Below are 20,897 nucleotides of genomic sequence, written 5' to 3'. Positions count from 1 at the left end.
TTGGAGTACTCATCTCTAATGATCTAAGTGCCAGAGCTCACTGTAACAGCATTGCCAAAAAGGCATTAAGAGCTGTTAACCTAATCTTGCAAAGCTTCTTCTCCAGTAACATTGTACTGCAAACTAGGGCATACAAAACCTTTGCTAGACCAATTCTCGAATACAGCTCATCTGTCTGGAACCCGCACTGCATATCGGACATTAACACAATTGAGCGAGTCCCGAGATATTTCACGAGAAGAGTCCTCCACTCTTCTTCTCACACTAAAATAGCTTATGCCACCAGGCTTGAAATTTTGGGCTTAGACAACTTAGAACTACACCGCCTTCGGTCTGACCTAAACGTAGTACATACAATTATCTGCTACAACATCCTACCTGTCTATGACTACTTCAGCTTCAACTGCAATAATACATGAGCACACAATAGATATAAACTTAAGGTAAACCACTCCAAACTGGATTGTAGAAAAAACGACTTCAGCAACAGAGTGGTCAATGCTTGGAATGTACTACCTGACTCTGTGGTTTCGTCCCCAAACCCCCATAACTTTAACCTTAGACTGTCTACTGTTGACCTCACCCCCTTCCTAAGAGATCTGTAAGGGGTGTGCATAAGCGCACCAGCGTGCCTTCCGTCCCTGTCCTACTGTCCCCATTTATTTGTACCCATTTCCTGTATTCATAATCATGTTTATACTTATATCTGTTATCTTACACATGCTTGACAAAAATAAATAAATAAAAATAAAAGGCAATTAATTTTAGTTGCCAAATTTGGAGACTTTTCCTTTAGACTGTTTAAGCCACTGGCTTCTCTCTTTCTGTTCTAGCAGTTGTAACAGAACAGTAGAGTATACTATAGCTGTTTATTGTCATTTCTTACTCTTTCAAGATAACTCACTCCTGTTTCAGCTTCGTTACGCAATGATCTTCTCCAACTAATGACCTCCCACATAACAAAAGGAAGATGCGCCTATTTGACTTCCTACATCGTCAATCAGATTGGACTGTCTTTGAGCTCAAAGAGGCAAGCGAATTCATTGAAAAGAGGGCTAGCAATTTCTGGAGTATTCATATGGCTCAACCCAACTAGGAAGTCTACGAGATGGCATTGGAATATCAGGAAGACTGAAATGTAGGAAGCCCATTCCAAGAATCGGAGAAGTCTTTCATAAGGAGCCTCAACCATTTATCTGAAATAGAAGCTTCTATTGATTCTGATGCTAACCAGATTGTGGCTAATAATAATAATAATAAGGATGTGTAATGTTCCCCTGCTGTCTCACAGGCCCCCTTTCCGAATTTCCTTCCTTCCTTGGATTCGATCCATTTGTTTGTGGGAAAACAGAAACAGATATCAAACTAGCCCTGTTGATTCGTGCCAGGTACATTCCTTCGGAAACTCGTCCTTTTTTTTTTCTTGGCTGCTCTACGTGTCTTCTGATGGGTATGATGGATGGACCGATGAGGTTCCTTGTTGCCAAGGACACATCACACCAGTGCTTCCAAACTGGAATGAGTTGGGTGTCAACTGACATTCCAAGCTGCTTCAGAATGATATTTTGATGGTGATGATTTTCGAAGGAAACCATGAGCTGCAGCATGGAAATAATTGCAAAAGGCATCTCGTTTAAACACAGTTTGCTTGGGTGAAATGAGAGAAAAACCCCAAGACATTTTTCACCTTTACAATACATGCATTCATCTCTTGGAGTGGCCTGCAAAGGACACAAAACAAGTATATGACTCAGAATTGGTTTTGCTGCCCTGGGTTTCACCCCCAAACTATAGGGTGGTGGGAATTTGCATTGTTCTTTATTTGTGTCAGAAGCACCTACAAATTATAGTTATATAACAATCAACACTGAGCAAATAAATAGGTACAATGGATGGAAACGAATGGATGGAATGGATGGAAACTAAACGATGGATGGAGGAGCAATCTGGAATGAAGAAGAACAATTTCCTAATAATGAGAACAATTAATTAGTGGAGTGGCTTGCCTTCAGAAATTGTGGTGCTTCATCCCTGGGGTTTTTTAAAGAACAGATTGGACAGCCCCTTGTCTGAAATGGTATAGGATCTCCTGCTTGAGCCAGAGGTTGGACTAGATGACCTTCGAGGTCCCTTCCAGTTCTGTTCTGACTGAGGTGTCAGATAGATCATCCTCAAGGTGTTTTTCCAAAAGGCAATTGGACTTTCTTGTTTTCTTGTCTTCGAAAACCTTCCGCTTCTCATCCAAGAAGCTTCTTCAGTTCTGAAGGTCATTGAAATACAGAACGTGTAAAAAAAGGATGTCGAATAAATAGGATTAAAACTGGATGTCATTCTCTCACCGTCGGGCCATGTCGATGGCATTTTCTCTCACTAGCATAAGGTCTTCTTCCATACATGTCGAAGGACATCGTACGCACCGTAGCATGTGTGAGATGGATTGTTCTTCACCACATTCAACACGGAGTATCGTCTAGAGGGAAGCCCCGTTTTCTTAGATTGTCCAGCCTGGCACACATTCTATGTAGTGATTTCCATACCAGCCAAGGTTGTTCCTGACCAGGTGACAGACAGTTGTGTGGTTGTGACCTGTTGCCTGGTAGCATCTTACTCACTTTCCATAGATCCAAGGCAGTCTGTGGCGGTTAGGAGAGGCTGAGGGTTTTTTTTCTTTTTTTTAATTAAATTTATATAGGAAGTTGCTCCTCAGTCATTTGCATTGTTAATGTCCGGTTTTTATAGCTTTCCGTATTATTACAGAGCCCAAGGTTCTTGGTGAAGGGAGCTCGCTTATCAACAATAATTTCTATATTTTTTATTTTATTTATAGATCAAATTTAGAGAGCGCCCATTTCCCTCCCTGAGTGATTCCAGCCAATGTACACAGATGCGGGCTTCAAAAATTTTAGCAAGGGGTTCTCTGCCTGGTTGTTGGGTGGGCGTGCCTAGTCAGCTTCCTGCACCATGGTGGGGGCGTTTTTGCCTTCCCAAGGCTCCAGAGGCTTTCCTTGAGCCTCTGGGAGGGCAAAAACTGCCTCCCTGGGCTCCGGAGGCCCTCCGGAGACCTGAAACAGGCCCATTTCCGGCCTCCAGGAGGCCCGTTTTTCCCCCGCCCTGAGCCTCCATGCAGGTCCTGCACTTACCAAAATGCATCCAAAATGGGCTGCATGGAGACTCCTGGGGGAGAGTGGGGGGTGGGGGGGAGGGACTGGGAGTGGGTGGGAGGGGCTAGTTAGGGGTGGGATTTGGAGGTTCTCCTAACCAGCCATAACGTTAGCTACAGGTTCTCCAGAACCTGAGCAAACCCGTAGCAGCCCACCTCTGAATGTACAGTTAAAACACACTGTACTTTTTTTTACTACTGTTAAAATAAGAAGGAACGAAGTGCAGATCAAATGAATTCCATGTTGTGGTGAATGAGAACCAAGGGACGTTTTCTACCTTTACACAAACTCATGGAGTTCGCTGTGAACTTTTCGAGTTTCTAGCTAGTAATGGAAAGAAATTATGGAAGAAACAAAAGAATCACTGCTTTTTAAACAAAATCTCAGCAATCTCTTCTCAGGTGGGAATGGAAATTCAGAAATAAGTCAGTGCAGAGGTCCACGGATTACATAGCCATCTGCTGTGGGTAATTTTTGTTGTTGCTATAGTTATAAAATTAGACTCTAATGATTTGATTTCACACCACTAATTACAGCCTGGCATGCCATTTCTAATTATGTTTTCTCCCAAAGCATTTTTATTGGCCTCTGCGTATGTAGGCCATTCATTTTCTCCTGCCCTTGTAAGTGGATTTTGGAAACTGCCAATTTTCTCTTCCCAGTTAGCCATTGAACAATGCAAAATTGTCATGAAGGGAAATAAGTGGGTAGCCAAAGAATACAAAGAGGTCACCAATTTTCTCACCTGCTCCTTGCAGGTATCTAAATTTCAGTATCTTTAACAGATGTTTAGCTTTCATTTGAACACCTTCAGTGAAGAAGCATTCACCGCTTACCTTGATAATTGAATCTACTGTTAAATTGCTCATATTATTGCAGCATTTCTTTTAATATTTCACCTGAATCTAACTTCCTGGGTCTTGAGACCATTTATCCATGCCCTCTACGCTGGAATGACACATAATAAGTGCAATGAGCAGAATAGCAGATGTGAAATTTGAACTCCACCTGCATAGAGTTGGGTTAGTGCCATCTAGTGGCTAAATTGTATGATAACATTATCCATGTACGACTCTTCTTGTTCTTAAAATATCTTAAACTGGGTTTTTTATCCCCCATCACAAATCAGAACTTTGTGGGAGGAGAGGGGAAAAACCTACATCAAGACAACATTTGAAAAATCCTATTTGGGTTCAATACATAAATTTGAAGACTCTGACTTTCCACCTCATAATTCCATATCATATGTTTGATTAAAGATTTTGTTTTCTTCAAATCTCTAGAAAAGGAGAACTATAGACTGCCCAAGACCAACTGGTTTCAAATATTTTGTATGCTTAACAAATAAGAACATTGGACTTTTCCTGTCACACGGGCTGAAAAAAGAAAAGGAACTTGAGAATTGCCAATTTCACCGATCAAGAATATTTCTGCTGGTACTCAGAGTACCGGAAATACAGTTTTTATATGATCCGAAGCAGGAACATTGCGAGAAAAGTTAAGCACCCTTGTAATTTTTTGCAGTGGTCACACTGCGTTTTGCAAGGATAGGCAAACCGTGAAGCTTCCGTGAGGCGTATTTCCTGAGTAACATACCAATGGGCATCTCAATGAATCAGTGGAACAACTTGCCTCCAGAAGTTGTGAATGCTCCAACACTGGAAGTTTTTAAGAAGAGATTGGATAACCATTTTTCTGAAGTGGCGTAGGGTTTCCTGCCTAGGCAGGGGGTTGGACTAGAAGACCTCCAAGGTCCCTTCCAACTCTTGCTATTCTATCTATCAAAATAGGGTGTGATCTCTGCAACTAAAAAGACCCACATTCCCTAGTTAATGGTGTTCTACCACCATGGATGTTATCTGCAAGACTAATGAACCCTAATTAACATCTAATGGAGCTGATGCTAGCAATACAGGAAATGTCAGGACATAGTCCAAGGATAAAAGAAATGCAGAGAGTCTTATCTATCCAAGGAGTCCTTTGTGCTCTGCTTATTCCTTTAAATCAATAGGGATAGATTGCACAATTAAATTATATCTCATGCAAAATAATAAAAACTTGGCATCGCTCCAGGCTGCCTTCACCAAACCTTTCTACATTGTAAGCTCCAATGAATGGCCATATCCCCTTGTCTTAAATAACCCAAATAACCTATTGTATCTTTGGATCAAATATATTTCTATCCACAATTCATTTCTCTTGGTGGAGAGGTGAGGTTGACGGTGGTGGCGGTGGTGGAGACATTCCTTTAAAAAGTTAAGGGATCAGAGAAGTTGGGCTGCAGGTGGGAGAGCCCTGAGTTCAACATGGCAGCCTGGAGATTGGTCTTCAGGTCATCGGTGAAAAGATCCTGGAAAGAATCTTAAGTTCCACGTAACGTGGATGGTTTGTGTCTGGCTTCTTCTTCTTTTTTTTTTAATGAATCTCTACGGGCCATCTTTCACTGTCTGCATTTTTCAAAATGTTTACTCAAGGATTGCCATAAACTGCATGCTATTGAACCAAGGATGCAATCCAAGTTGATTTGAACCAAGCCTTATCTGTATCATATAATCATGATCCAAGGCATACATTCATGGGAGAAGAGAAACAGAGAGAGAGAGAGAGAGAGAGAGAGCAATAAATACTAGGTCATTTATACCTTCCAACCTCCTGATAATGCTGGGAGAGAGTAAACGGAATAGGGGAGGTGGGGGGTGGGGTGGGGAGCTAGGTAATGATTTGTCATCCGGGCAGCTCAGAGTAGTAGTCAAACCTTCTGTGTTAGAAACCCTAGCTGTGATTGACAGCTGGGCTGCGGGGGCCTTGCCCGCCTGCGTTGACAAGAATTATGAGGATTTGTCAAAGCCTAATGGACATGGAAATGCCAGATTATGCCGAGTCCCTCGACTCCTCGTATACCATGCTAGAGTTCGAAAACCTGAGGGTGCTGCCCACAAACTCATCAGGTGAGGAGCTCCTTCTTTTTCTCTCTCCAATCGGACCCTGTTATCTTAGTTGTCCTCTCGGTGGACAAAGGAGACCGTGGGGTCGAAGGGTGGATAGTACCAGCTTTTTCCTGGTGAACTCTCCGAGGAACAGAAGAATTGGGCTGTGGGGAGATAACCAGGGCCTAGGATTCGATGGCCGATCAAACTTCTTGAGAACTTTCCTGGATTGGCATGGACAGAATATTTTGTTAAGGTCTTGCTTCGTTGGAGCTAGTAAGGCCAACTACTTAGCCACACGGATTAGGATTGTGTCTGAATGACCGCCTTCCTAAGGATGGTTGTTGGGTTTCAGAAATAAGGGAACGTCTTTCCTACAATGGGCCACTATGTTTGTCAAGAGCCTTTGGAAAACGAGATAGCACCCAGAGAGTTGAGCCACCTCATTTAGACAATGAAGTGCTTTTAGAAATAGAGCAGGAAATAAACAAATGTTCCTTCAGGGGGAAATAGATAATTTAGAAGTCTTGCCTCTGTGAAATTACTTTCTGTCTTTTTGCCACCACTGTCTTTTTCCTCTTGCTGGGGGGGGGGGGATAAAAAGGCCATCTAGAATTCATTGTGGCTTAGCAAACGATGTGGGGTTTGTTTGTTTTTTTCACACCCTCAAACTACACAGAGAATTAGTACAATTTGGATTTGTGTCCGCTGTTCAAAAGTTCGTCTCGATACGTGTCGGTGTCTGTGCCTCATGGCATTATTTTTTGTGTTCGGGATTCTACAAAAATTATGCTAGAGGAAATAGGTCACTCTCTGGGCTGTTTAACAAATTGTTGTGATGGACACTTGCCTGTTTTGGAGACTGTAGGAAAGATTAAGGCATTAACGTGATTTTTTTGTGTGTGATATTTTTTTTCTTCATCTGGATATATCTTGGTGTTCCTTTGAACTGTACTGTTATTAACTCAGTGCAAAATCATACTTACTTACTTCTTTTAGTAAGAGGGTATGTGCTTGTTCTGAATCAGAGAATCGTAAGGCTGGAAGAGACCTTGGAGGTCTTGTAGTCCAACCCCAGGAACCCAAAACAGGAAACCTTATATCATCCTGGACAAATGGTTCCCCAATCTTCTCTTGAAAAACTCCAGCGATGAGTCTGAGTCTTGCTAAAAAGCCAAAGAGAGCAACAAATATAGAAGTTCCTGAGTGGACGAAAATCCAGAGACTTAAAAAAAGTGGGAAACCAATATTGGTTTTATGAGAATGGAGAGTGAAGCTGTAAGATTTCACAGTTGGTGGCTCACGATTTCGATACGCAACAGAAAACCAACTGATCATTTCCTAGTGGATGGGAAAGCTTTTATTTCATTTTTTTTAACAGCAAAAATATGGAAAAGTTGAAAGTATTTCTTTAGCAGCGAATTGCCAATTCTGACTTCCGAGCAACGTTCTGGAGTTTTAGGAGGCAGAGGGTGTTTTCCAACAGGACCTTGTGAAGTCAGGGGTTAAGTTGAAAACCTAGGCCTACAGAATACAGGAAGTCCTCGAGTTACAACTACAGTTGAGCCCAAAATTTCTGTTGCTTCTGTTGAGACAGGTGTTAAGTGAGTTTTGCCCCATTTTTACCACCTTTCTTGTCGCAGCTAATAAGGGAACCACTTCAGATGTTAAGTTACTAGCAAGGTTGTTAAGTAAATCTGGCTTCCCCATTGACTTTGCTTGTCAGAAGGTCACAAAAGAGGATCACAGGACAATACAACTGTCGTAAATATGAGATAGCAACCAAGCGTCAGAATTTTGATCACATGACCATGGGGATGCTGCAACGGTTGTAAGTGCGAAAACCGTCATAAATCACTGGTTCCAGTGCCTTTGTAACTTCAAGCGGTCACTAAACAACCTGTTGTAAGTCGAGGACTTCCTGCAATAAGACTCTTCAGAGGCAAGTTCCGGAATTCTTTGACATCCAGGCCAGGCTTACTCACATTTTTTTACCTCGAAGGTGCTTTTTCAGGAGGCAACTCGACTTCCTTTCTTTTTTTTTTCTTTGAAGACGTTTCGCTTCTCATCCAAGAAGCTTCTTCAGCTCTGACTGGATGATGGGGAAGCTGAAGAAGCTTCTTGGATGAGAAGCGAAATGTCTTCAAAGAAAAAAAAAACCAGAAAGTCCAGTTGCCTCTTGAAAAAAAGCACCTTTGGGACAACCATGACCTGGAGGACTGAGAATCTCCATAGACACACTTTTTACAGGAATTTGACCCAACAATTTATTATTATTTTTGGTATTATATGTAGACATCCTGAGGCTGTGAATTTTATGCAAATCTATTTTCATAGACTGGTTTCAGATATCAATCATATCTTGGTGCCTATTAAATGGAAAACATAGATGGAATATGAACTGACAGTCCATCTCCTGCCAGGTGTAGCTGAATTTAAATTTCTGCACAAAGCATAAAAGCTCCTTTCAGTTCGCTCAAGTATTCTATTTCGGTTGATGGATTGAATCTATATAGCTGCCCCTCTCATTCAGACGTGCACCCAGGAACTCATTCATTCTCTTTCTGCAACGAAATGCCTCTGAATTCGCTCGGTTTCCAAAAGACTAACCTCTCGATGTACGGTAAAAGTTCACGCTGTGGACTCCACAGGTTAGATTTTCCTAAAGGTGAAGGCTGTTTCAAGCAGGCATCGTGGTATTTGCTTATGAGCTAATAAGTAAACCAGCTTGCTCAGGAACTAGCTGTTTTGAAATTAACCGTGTTTGCCTTAGGTAAGCACCCTCTTGAAAAATTCGTCAAAACAGCTTTAGAGAACTGAGCCAAAAGGGTCCCGTCCTGGACCGATTCCGTCAATGAAATCGAGGAGGTCTGTCCAAGAACTTTATATGACGCACTAGGGAAACCGATCTCGCAAAATTTAGGGGAAAGAATCAGAAGGAAGCCCATTCGGTTAAGGAAGCCATTCCAACCACTTAGAGAAATGGATCCTGGGTGATTGAGTATCAAGAAAATGTCTTTTGCAAGCTTTTTTATTCTTTGTAATGATGGACGGTAGGAATGGACAGAATAAATTCTCAGAATAATGGACAAGAAAATCTTGATGGCCCAAGAGGTCAGAATAAATGCTTATTGGCGCAAGAGAGGAAATGAATCCAGGGTGTTACAGGACGTGAGGATAATTATAAATTCACTTCTTACTCTACGGTGACTACATAACTCCCTTCTTTCTGAAATCTATCCTGTCTAATCATCAAAACCATAAATCATAGGTTCATTTTTTCCCCTGTTTTATGGAAAAACTCCATAAGGGGGTCCAATTTATCATGTGTTATGGACCTGCATTCAGAAAATTCATGTTTATCTTTGGAATTTATTACAGAATAACAGAGTTGGAAGGGACCTTGGAGGTCTTCTAGTCCAACCCCCATTTTAGGCAGCAGACCCTATACCATTCCAGAAAAATGGTTGTCCAATCTCTTCTTAAAAACCTCCAATGATGGAGCACTCACAACTTCTGAAGGCAAGCTGTTCCACTTGTTTTCATTGTCAGGAAATTTCTTCTTAATTCTTGGTTGGTTCTCTCCTTGGTTAGTTGCCACCCATTGCTTCTTGTCCTGCCCTCAGATGCTTTGGAGAATAGCTTCACTCCCTCTTCTTTGTGGCAGCCCCTGAGATATTGGAAGACTGCTATTATGTCACCCCATGTCCTTCTTTTCATTAAAGTAGACATACCCAATTCCAGCAACCGTTCTTCATATGTTTTAGCCTCCAGTCCCCTAATCATCCTTGTTGCTCTTCTCTGCACTCTTACTAGAATTTCAACATCTTTTTAATAGTGTGGCGACCGAAACTGGATGCAGTATTCCAAGTGTGGCCTTACCAAGTAAAGTAAAGCATGAGGATCAACCCTTCTTAAAGTCGTTAAGGCTGTGAAACGTTGCTCCAACAAAATCTCTTTTGGTTAAAAAAAAAAATAGTGACGATAGATATATTCATAATTTATTCCTGAACATATTTATTTATTATCTATCTATCTATCTATCTATCTATCTATCTATCTATCTATCTATCATCTGTCTATCATATGGCACATTCACATCATACATCAGTAAAAGGAAAAATGGGGCTAAAATAAAACCCAGAATATAAAACCCAGAAGTCTTAGCAGGAAGATTACAAAGGTGTATCTAAATTGCAAATATATTTTTTTATTTCGTTTGTCGCAGCCAGGAAATCAACAAAATCTCTATTATAGGCTCTGACACAGTGTCGCTATGTGTTCGTTTTTCTGTCCCCACAATCACAATTCAGTGACGGTACTTTGCTGCTAATCATAATGACTCATATAGAGGTAGCTAATAACCTGAGATATCTCTGAACATTGTTCCCGATATTCACAAGATAAAACCATGCCAGTTCTCCAAGTTTCTGGCTGAAAAACAACAACAACCTATTCACACCCATCCACAGTTATGATCTTGTATAGCTAACATCTCTGGGGTGGGGGTGGGGAGGTACTTTATTAAAGGAAAAATCTACCATTCTGGTCTTACGCAACATCTGGGAACTTTTGTTGACAAAGGAAGCATTGGGAAAGATGTTAGCTTTAGCTTTCTAAGATATCTTCTCTCTTGCGGAAATCAAAAACTTCCTACTCTTAATCTTCAGGGATTGATCACCTTCAAGAATCAGTTCCACTCCAAGACTTCACCTGTCATCTTTCTTAGGCCTCCCCTGATTCTTGGAATCCCCTTTTGGCAGGTGAAGTCCACATACTTTGACTTCTCCAAGAGACAGCTAATAGCTCTGGTTGCATTTCATAGTTTCTTTTCATAGAGAGAGAATAGAATAACTGCATTGGAAGGGACCTTGGAGGTCTTCTAGTCCAACCCCCATCTTAGGCAGGAGACCCTATACCATTCCAGACAAATGGTTGTCCAATAATTCTTAAAAATTTCCAGTGTTGGAGCATCCACAACTTCTGGAGGCAAGTTGTTCCACTGATTAATTGTTCTCACTGTCAGGAAATTTCTCCTTAGTTCTAGGTTGCTTCTCTCCTTGATTAGTTTCAATCCATGGTTCCTTGAACTGCCTTCAGGTGCTTTGGAGAATAGCTTGATTCCCTCTTCTTTGTGGCAGCCCCTGAGATATTGGAACACTGCTATCATGACAGCCTAAGTCCTTTTTTTCATTAAATTAATTGTACGCAATTCCTGCAACCGTTTTTCATGTTTTAGCCTCTAGTCCCCTAATCCTCTTTGTTGCTCTTCTCGACACTCTTTCCAGAATCTCAACATCTTTTTTATAATATGGTGATCAAAACTGGATGCAATATTCCAAGTGTGGCCTTACCAAGGCATTATACAGTGGTATTAACACTTTATGCTAAAAGCTGTTCTATTTCAGTGGCTTTTCAATTTTGTGCCGATGCTTACGGTGATTTTTCTGCTGCTGCCAACATTTTTTTTCTCTATTCTCTTCTCCTTGACTTGCAACCGTTGACTTAGTGGCCATTCAAAGTTACAACGGCATGGAAAAAAGTGACTTACGACTGTTTTTCACACTCATGACCATTGCAGCATCCACTGGTCATGTGATAAAAATTCAGGCGCTTGGCAACTGGCATGTAATTTTGATGGTTGCAGTGTCCCGGTGTGTGTGTGTGTATGTGTGTGTCACGTGATCCCATTTTGTGACATTCTGACAAGGAAAGACAACAAGGAAGCCAGATCCACTTAACAACCGTGTTACTAAGTTAACATCTGCAGTGATTCACTTAACAACCGTGTCAAGAATGGTCATAAAACAGGATAAAATTCACTTAACAATTGTCTTGCTCAGCAATAGAAATGTTGGGCTTATTTGTGGTTGTAAGTCAAGGACTGCCTGTATTGGATCGGGCTGAAATCCTAGTTGCTATCTTTATCGGTTCAGTATTGTTCTTAACAATGGCAATCGGCCATCTTGAAATTTTGATAATTTCAAAATGACAGCCTTTTCCTTTTTGTAGAGGCCCTTGTCTCGGAGACAAGCAACAATGGCTTACTTGCAAATGGGATCAACTCGTTGTGCTCCATCTGTGGGGACCGTGCAACTGGGAAGCATTACGGCGCTTCCAGCTGCGATGGCTGCAAAGGGTTCTTCAGAAGGAGCGTCCGGAAGAATCACATGTATTCGTGCAGGTATAAAAGATGCTGCCATTTTTTTCAGGGAAGGCTAGGAAATTCCCATTTCCTTATAGGTGTTTCTCAACCTTGGCAGTTTGAAGACGAGTGGCCTTCAACTTCCAGAATTCTGGGAGTTGAAGTCTGTTACATCTTCACGTTCTCACCTGTGGGTTGTGTATGAAGGGGGAGTCCACACATCTTCAAGCATGCTGCCTGGGGAATTCTGGGAGTTGAAGTCCACACATTTTTTCAAGTTCACATGTGTGGGTTGTGTATGAAGGTGGAATCCACACATCTTCAAGTATATTAGCTGGGGAATTCTGGGAGTTGAAGTCCACATATCTTCAAGTCCACACATGTGGGTTGTGTTTGAAGGTGGAGTCCACACATCACTGGAGGCTTTTAACAGTAACAGTAACAGAGTTGAAAGGGACCTTGGAGATCATCTAGTCCAACCCCCTGCTCACACAGGAGACCTGTACTAGGGATTTGAACCACCAACCTTTCTGATTGACAAGTTCAGTGTCTTAGTCAGTGAGCCACCTAGTCAGGCTATCCTAGTCAGGCTAATCCACACATGTGGGTTGTGTATGAAGGTGGACAACAATGGAAGGTCCAGGAAAGTCCACACAACTTCAAGCAGCTGGCTGGGGAATTCTGGGAGTTGAAGTCCATAGATCTCCAAGTGACCAAGTTTGAGAAACACCGTCTTAGACACAACCATTAGCAGTCCTGGGAAACAGCTTCATTTCCCCAGCCATAAACTTTGTCCTTAGCTATTTCTTGGAAGAGGTAATGATTTACAAAGCAATAAATGAAGAAGCCCTCTCCATAATATAATTTTCTCATATTTCTAAAGAGATTTCTGGGGAAAAACACAGGAAAAATGCTATGTCCTTTGCTAAAACAGCCCTAAAAAATTTACCAATGCAGGTTGGGAAATAATAAATAAGTTTGGAAGAGCTTTATAGCTCCCGCTGCCTTAAGAAAGTTCAAAACATTCTTAAAGTTTCATCTCATCCTGGGCACCTTTTTTTTGAACTATTACCATCTGGCAGATGGTACAGGATAATAAAAACAAGGACAAATAGGCTGAAAAACAGCTTCTATCCCAGGGCAGTAACCATATTGAATTCTACAGTATAGTGCAATATTGGGTTTTCAATTTCAATTATATAGAATGTGAAGGATGTGTGTTCGTCTTTTTATTTTTATAGTTATAATGTACACTGAAGATGGGGTTTAATTTCATTGTACGATGTGCAATGACAATAAAGTAAACTAAACTAATCTGTTTGTTTTCCTTGGAATTAACCTCTTTCCCATTCCAGGTTCAGTCGACAGTGTGTGATCGACAAAGACAAGAGAAATCAGTGTCGATATTGCCGCCTGAAAAAATGTTTCCGAGCAGGAATGAAAAAGGAAGGTAATTTCCTCCATTTCTGTCCTCCGTTTGTGAGTGTGATACAGTCCATGTTGTGTTGCTGGCTGTGTGATCTCTAGCCTCTGGATGAGACAGTGAGTCAGAGTAAGTTCCACGTAAGCAAATCTCTGCTAGTATCTTTTATGAGTCACAGATCAGCAAGGAAGGATTGCCTTTCTCCAAAAGTTTAAATGACTCAGATTAGCCCAGATTAATCTTGCTCCCTGAATTATAATCGATGGGGCAGGAAAAAAAATCTGAGATTCTAATAAATCTTTCTGCTCCCTTCAAAGACCTGATACGTCCATCTCCCTAAATTCGTCTATCTACCTACCTACCTACCTACCTACCTACCTATCTATCTATCTATCTATCTATCTATCTATCTATCATTGACTGAACTGTCAGTCATTGACCGCAGGCGGCCAATTCTTCATCGTCTCTTTATTTCTCCCCATAAGCTGTACAGAATGAACGGGACAGGATCAGCATCCGGAGAAGCAGTTATGAAGACAATGGGGCATTGTCCATCACCATCCTAACCCAAGCAGAAGCAATGGCACAGCAGGTAAGGGAGATGGATGGATGGATAGGTACATACATACATACATACATACATACATACATACATACATACAGTAGATACATACGGTAGATAGATGATAAATAGATGATAGATAGAAATAGAAAGACTGAGAGACAAAGGAGAGATGATAGATAGATGATAGATAGATAGGTAGGTAGGTAGGTAGGTAGATAGATAGATAGAGACTGAGAGGTAGGTAGGTAGGTAGGTAGGTAGGTAGGTAGATATAGATAGATAGATAGATAGATAGATAGATAGATAGATAGATAGATAGATAGAAATAGAAAGTGAGAGAGACGGAGGAGGGATGATAGGTAGGTAGGTAGATAGAAAGAAATAGAGAGGTAGGTAGGTAGGTAGAAATAGAAAGCGAGAGAGACAAAGAGAGAGATGAGAGAGAGATGATAGGCAGACAGACAGACAGACACTTTCCCCAGACCTTCTTGCGGTAACTTAACTGTGAATTTATTTTGGTCCCCCCGTTATTTCTGATAGATAACTTTGCACTAAACTCCCCAAGAGGGTTTTTTACCCATGCGGAATTCATTTTGGTCTATCTCAACTCTACAAATGATCTGTTTGAAGTGGGGGTGCGTTCTTATCTTTAACTGGGAGTGTTAATGAAACACTTGTGATATATTGCCACCTGCTGGAGCAATGGAACTTATTGAATTTGAGCATATTATGCCCAAATAAACTGAATGGAATAGGGAAGGGGCAAAAATGTATTGTAACAGTAACAGAGTTGGAAGGGGCCCTGGAGGTCATCTAGTCCAACCCCCTGCTCACGCAGGAGATCTGTACTAGGGATTCGAACCGCCGAACTGCCGACCTTTCTGACCGATAAGCTCAGTGTCTTTGCCACTGCTTTGATGTTTCTGGTTTTATTGTTGTTGTTCATTTTTGAAAACGTGCCCATTGCATGCACACATGCTTTCATTTGTAAATTTAATTATCCCATTTAATCTAAGGCTTCTTTAAAAAATACATTAAAATGGGCATGTATGCTGAAGACTATTTCTCCAGACGCAGGCATCACTGCTGTTTTGAGTAATGCACATTTTACAATCTAATTTCTTCAATATAATGCATGCCTGTCCTTTATTTTTTCTTTCCTTCCTTCCTTCCTTCCTTCCTTCCTTCCTTCCTTCCTTCATTCCTTTTTCTTCCTTCCTTCCTTCCTTCCTTCCTTCCTTCCTTCCTTCCTTCCTTCCTTCCTTCCTTCCTTCCTTCCTTTCTTTTTCTTTTTCTTTCTCATGTTTAGACAGACTTTTTCTTAAGACTTCTAAAAAACTGGCAATTTGCACTGCAAAAATCTGGGTTTGCAAGCATAATGCTCTCACTTCATTTATTCATTCATCAATACAAACTTAGAGGTTTGCACACAATTGGAAAGTAAACGAATTCCTCTCCTTTCTCTGTTATAGAAAAAGGAGGGGAGGGAAGAACCGAAGGAGGGGAAAGAGGGGGCTTTAGTGCCTTGAGGGGAGGTCTGAATTACCTGGTCTCTTGTTTTGCAGTATTCAGCTCTCCGTCCTGTACACAGTGCAGAGATTGCCATGAAGAAAATCGCCACGATCAACGATGTGTGTGAGTCGATGAAGCAACAGCTTCTGGTTCTCGTGGAGTGGGCAAAATGCATCCCTGTGTTCTGTGAGCTTCCTCTGGATGACCAGGTGAGCAAGGAATCGTATTTTGCCCAGTTTTACACTCTTAAATTGCACAAGGACGGTGGGCGACTTTACTAACTCGCACATTGAAAAGTTTGCTTCTTTAGAGCGGTTTGGAAGACACAACTAAACAATAACATCTTCTCCCTCTTGCAATTTGCAGGTTGCCTTACTAAGAGCTCATGCGGGGGAGCACCTCTTGCTGGGAGTTGCAAAGCGCTCCATTCCATACACAAATTTTCTCTTATTAGGTAAAAAGAATTTTTCTCTGCTTAGGTATATTTTAAAAAAAAGCTTTCATCATCCAGCTCCCATGAAGCTTCTCGGTCTCTTGACCGTTGCAAGGGGGTCCCTCTGGAGTTTTGATAATGAATCAGGGTGTCAGGGTTCCAAGTAATACACCCATAGCAAACAGAACTCCAAGTCAGGTAGATTCCTCAAAGAATAGTTTTATTGGATATATCATATTGACACAGGCTGGTGAAAACTGACTCCGAATGTTCCTGCAGTTTTCACCTAATTAAAAGTAGAAGTTTTTTCCCTTCCCCAAACTATCAGTCACATAGTCCAACCAAGGTGCTGTCCGGTTGCCTGGCAACTTCACTCCTCCTCTCTCCGGCCACCTGTGGGAATGTCCTTAGTTCCCAGGAGAAAGTATTTTGTTTTGGCTACAAAACCCCAGCTATCTCTATTGCCCCCTCCCTATCCCTCAGCTCCAGTGTGGCAACCTCAAAATGGCCTCGGTCAGGTCAGATTCAGGGTTGACACAGGGGTGGTATCTGCAGCTGACAAGTGGAGCATGTCCTCCTCACCAACTCCTTTAGATAGTCTTCATTACCAGGTTGAAGTAAGCTTGATGAGACCTTGTGTGGAAAAGGTCCCTGCTCTGCCTGGTCAGAAGCCATTTCACTTGGTCGTCTGGAAGTTCTTGCATCGTGATTCAGAACAGTGTTTCTCAACTTTAGCACCTTTAAGATGTGTGGACTTCAACTCTCATAGCTGGCTGGGGAATTCTGGGAGTTGAACTCCACCCGTCTTAAAATTGAAATCCAAGCGTTGGGAGTCCACAGATCTTGAAGTCCACACATCTTGAAGTTGCTAAGGCTGACAACCCCTGATTTAGAGTGAAGTGAAACCCTACTTTTCCCCATATTATCGTGCATCTTTTCATAAAACTGGGACTCCTGTCACTATTTCAGTCACCTCCACCCATCACCTAGATCTTTTTAGGACCACCCCAGTTGAAACCTACTGCAAGAATGAGCCGAGGTGGCGCAGTGGTTAGAGTGCAGTACTGCAGCTACTTCAGCTGACTGCTAGTTCAGCAGATCAGCAGATCAAATCTCACCGGCTCAAGGTTGACTCAGCCTTCCATCCTTCCGAAGTGGGTAAAATGAGGACCCAGATTGTTGGGTGCAATATGCTATTTAGTATACTGTCGATTGTTGTAAGCTGCCCAGAGTCCTCGGAGAGTGGGAGGCATAAAAATATGATTAATAAATAAATAATAAATTAATAAATAAACTGATCCTTCTCAAATCTTCAAGGGCATTAGATTGTGTTTATGGACCACCCTCAGCCAGGGGTTGATTATGGCTCAAGGAACCTTAATCCAAGTGGCTTCCTTCACATAAGGCGCTATGCTCCAAGCAATCCACATATTGTCCTTGTGTTATGGGTGAACCATAAAGAGGGAGGGAGGGAGGGAGGGAGGGAGGGAGGGGAGATTAAACTGCCACAAGGATTAATGGAATGCTTCTGTTTCTTAACACTTAGAAAAAAATCAGTGTAAATATGTATGTCTCTATATTAGCTGGAGTCATGTATCACCATGTGCCTCACAACATTCCTTCCTCTTCTATAGGCAATGACTTCATCATCCCCATGCAATGTCCAGAACTTGAAATTGCCCGAGTGGCAATCAGGATTCTGGACGAGCTGGTGAAGCCCTTACGGGAAATTCAGATCGACGAGAATGAATATGCCTGTCTTAAAGCCATAGTTTTTTTTGATCCAGGTATTATTTTATTCTTCACATCGTCCAGAGTTTGATAGGGAAAAAAAAACCTTTGGTTACAAGGATGATAGGAATTGACAGGAGAATGTCTATGGAGATTCATGGTTGTCCCAAAGGTGCTTTTTCAAGAGACAACTGGATTTTCTTTGTTTTTCCTTGAAGATGTTTCGCTTCTCATCCGAGAACCTTCTTCGGTTCAGTTCCTCAAAACTGAAGAAGCTTCTTGGATGAGAAGCAAAGTGTCTTCAAGGAAAAACAAAGAAAAGTCCAGTTGCCTCTTGAAAAAGCACCTTTGGGACAATTGATAGGACAAGCTTCCAATGGGTATCTTGGCTTCTTTTAGCTTTCCTGGACCTTCCACTATTGTCTTAAAACCTACCTCCGTCCTGAACCAAAGCTAATTTTCTATTGCTTTTGCTTCACCTGATAATTTCCTTTCTCGGTCATGCTCCCACCGTAAGCATGACTGACAACATTTGCTCACCTTTATTTCCATCTGCCTTATTTCTCTCCTTCCTACTTGTCCCAGATTGCAAAGGGCTGAGCGACCCAGGGAAAGTCAAGAACATGCGTTTCCAAGTCCAAGTGAACCTGGAGGATTACATCAATGACCGGCAATATGATTCCCGGGGAAGGTTCAGCGACATCCTCCTACTGCTCCCTCCGCTGCAGAGCATCACTTGGCAGATGATAGAGCAAGTTCAGTTCATCAAACTCTTCGGCATGGCCAGGATTGACAGCTTGTTGCAAGAAATGCTCCTTGGAGGTACAACATGGGTGGTGATGTGAAGGGGCCTGGATTAGATGTGAAGGGACCTGGATTAGGAGCAAGGAGACCCAAATTCTGCTCCTCCTTCAGGAAGGAACCTCTGAGGAACCTCTAGGTTGTCCCTCTCGTACAGCCCAACCTACCCCAAAAGGTGGTGGTTGTGGAGAAAACACAACCATGGATGCTCCATCAGTGGTGGGTTCCAACTGGTGTTACCACCGGTTCTCTTCGCTCACATGCTTTGTGTGCGATCGCTACGCCAAACTTGCTCTCTGTGCAAGCACGTTAGGTTTCTGCCCAGCTGAGGTGCGGCAATCCACTCTGCCGCGCCTATCAGCTGGGCTAAAAAACAAGAAATAAAGGTAGGAATAAAGCGGGGGTGGGTGGGAGGGCCCAGCTCCTAGTCAAAGAGAACCAGTTCGGTGATGTCACATTGTCACCACTACCGGCTCAGCCGAACCGGGCTGAACCAGGAGCAACCCACCACTGTGCTCCATTTACCATCTCAACCTGCTGAAAGAAAAATGGGATAACAAAACTGGGAGACAGAGAAAGTAGCTTTGGGGTTAGGTCTACACAATATCTTTACCCAGCAGTTCCTTTCACCTATCTTTGCTTGGCTTGGCAAGTTTTAACCTTGTTAAAAATAGTCCCAAGGGCATTCCGATGGATTTTGGAATCGGAAAAAAAAAAAAAAAAGAGCTAGAACGAAGTTGAATTGGTGATTATGGGGAAAAAAGGTTTGTTAATATGGCTTCCTTACACAGTAAGAAAATTCTTTAAATCCCAAAATAATTATACAGGAGCAAGAGAGTCCAAATTGCCCCCCAATCCATTGCTTTTGTGGAAGGCTTGGGGGGGTTCATTTTAGAACTGTTTTTGTTTGAAGGGATGATGAACCAAATGGCCATATAACAGAGGTCTCCAAGCTTGGCAATTTTAAGACTTGTGAACTTCTTGAATTCCTCAGATAGCTGTGCTAGCTGAGGAATTCTGGGAGTTGAAGTCCACAAGTCTTAAACGTTGTCAAGCTTGAACACCCCCTGCCCTATAACACAAACAAACAAAACTGTGTGGTGCAGACTCCATTTCTATTAAATTTCTTTAAGAAAACTACCAACGTGTTAAATGGCTTGGAATTCAACAAAGACTGAACGTAGTTCTTTCTCTGCCCCGTGAGACTTATTAGAGAACAGAAAATGGCTGGGGGTCAGAATTTGGGGGTGCTGTCATCTGTTGAAAACTAAAAGGCAATGCCAGGAGGATTCAATGTTCTTTGCTTCTACTGTAGTTTGACTTCTGTGAAGATTCTTCAAGGGGAACAGACTCCAAGATAGACCATTTTCTTTCATGTCACTTGACATAGTTTGAAAGGCAGAGGAATGTGGACATCCAGAATTAAAATCAGACTGCTATCTGGGGGTTTGTTCATTGAATATGATTGGACTGAGATGGCTTTCTTTTTGTGCAGGAACAAGCATGGATATGCCCCAATACCAGCCAGGCCCTTCCAGCCATAATATGGAGCATCTTCCAAGTCACATCGTGCTGCCTAGCACAATTGGCTCAGTCATTCACACCATTTCAGTCTGTAGGTACCCAGTTTCTCAATGCTTCAACTAGAAAATTGTAGTTGAACCTTGACCATTGACCCAAAGGATACAAATGTTTGGAATGACCAGAATGGGTGGGTGATACTGATCGGATGAAAGGGTGGTGATGAAGTAGACTGGCAGGAAGACAGTAGATAAGGAGTGGATCCACTGAGGAATGGGATTTACAAAACATATCATGAAGGACTTTTTCAAGGTCCAGAACAAACTGGTCAAGAAGACAAATCATGGCTGCGTATGCTCACATACATGAGAAGTAATTTTCATGTTCATCTTTTCTTCTACAGCTTCACCAGAAACTTCGCTCCCTTCTCCTTCCACCAGCACAGGAAGTGAAGATTACAAATTGGGTCACACCCCTGGATCTGAAATCCCAACAACCCTTTTGCCCCAGGTGGTCATCCCCAAACAAGAGATCCTCTAGGAAATCCACTCTTATTTTTTTAGTTGCCCCTTTTTGAATTCAACAAGCTTTGCTCCCATGACAGCAGCCAACATTGCTAGGTGTCTCACCCAACAAAATCACCTTGCATGTCACTTGAGTCCTTCCCTAGAAAACATC

The 20,897-nt window shown here is 42.1% G+C and overlaps 1 protein-coding gene across 1 annotated transcript; it reads left to right on the top strand.

Moving 5' to 3' along the window:
* Positions 1–5,919: 5,919 nt before the first annotated feature.
* On the top strand, positions 5,920–20,897 carry LOC117670980 (hepatocyte nuclear factor 4-beta-like). Its single transcript, XM_034426552.2, has 10 exons — positions 5,920–6,109; positions 12,101–12,272; positions 13,589–13,683; positions 14,142–14,248; positions 15,787–15,942; positions 16,100–16,187; positions 17,801–17,953; positions 18,483–18,719; positions 20,194–20,313; positions 20,623–20,897. Exons 1-10 carry the CDS (start codon positions 5,992–5,994, stop codon positions 20,757–20,759), a joined length of 1,383 nt encoding a protein of 460 aa, XP_034282443.1. The 5' UTR covers positions 5,920–5,991; the 3' UTR covers positions 20,760–20,897.

This window comes from Pantherophis guttatus, chromosome 11, assembly GCF_059756535.1.
Source record: "Pantherophis guttatus breed Tessera chromosome 11, ASM5975653v1, whole genome shotgun sequence".
Lineage (NCBI taxonomy): Eukaryota > Metazoa > Chordata > Lepidosauria > Squamata > Colubridae > Pantherophis > Pantherophis guttatus.
The sequence above is the reverse complement of the archived record's forward strand: the minus strand, read 5'-3'. Positions and strand labels throughout refer to the sequence as shown.

Coding starts and splice junctions, on each gene's coding strand:
- LOC117670980 (XM_034426552.2), top strand. CDS start 5,992: ATGAGGATTTGTCAAAGCCTAATGGACATGGAAATGCCAGATTATGCC. Junction 6,110..12,100: donor GCTGCCCACAAACTCATCAG/GTGAGGAGCTCC, acceptor TCCTTTTTGTAG/AGGCCCTTGTCTCGGAGACA. Junction 20,314..20,622: donor CATTCACACCATTTCAGTCT/GTAGGTACCCAG, acceptor TTTCTTCTACAG/CTTCACCAGAAACTTCGCTC.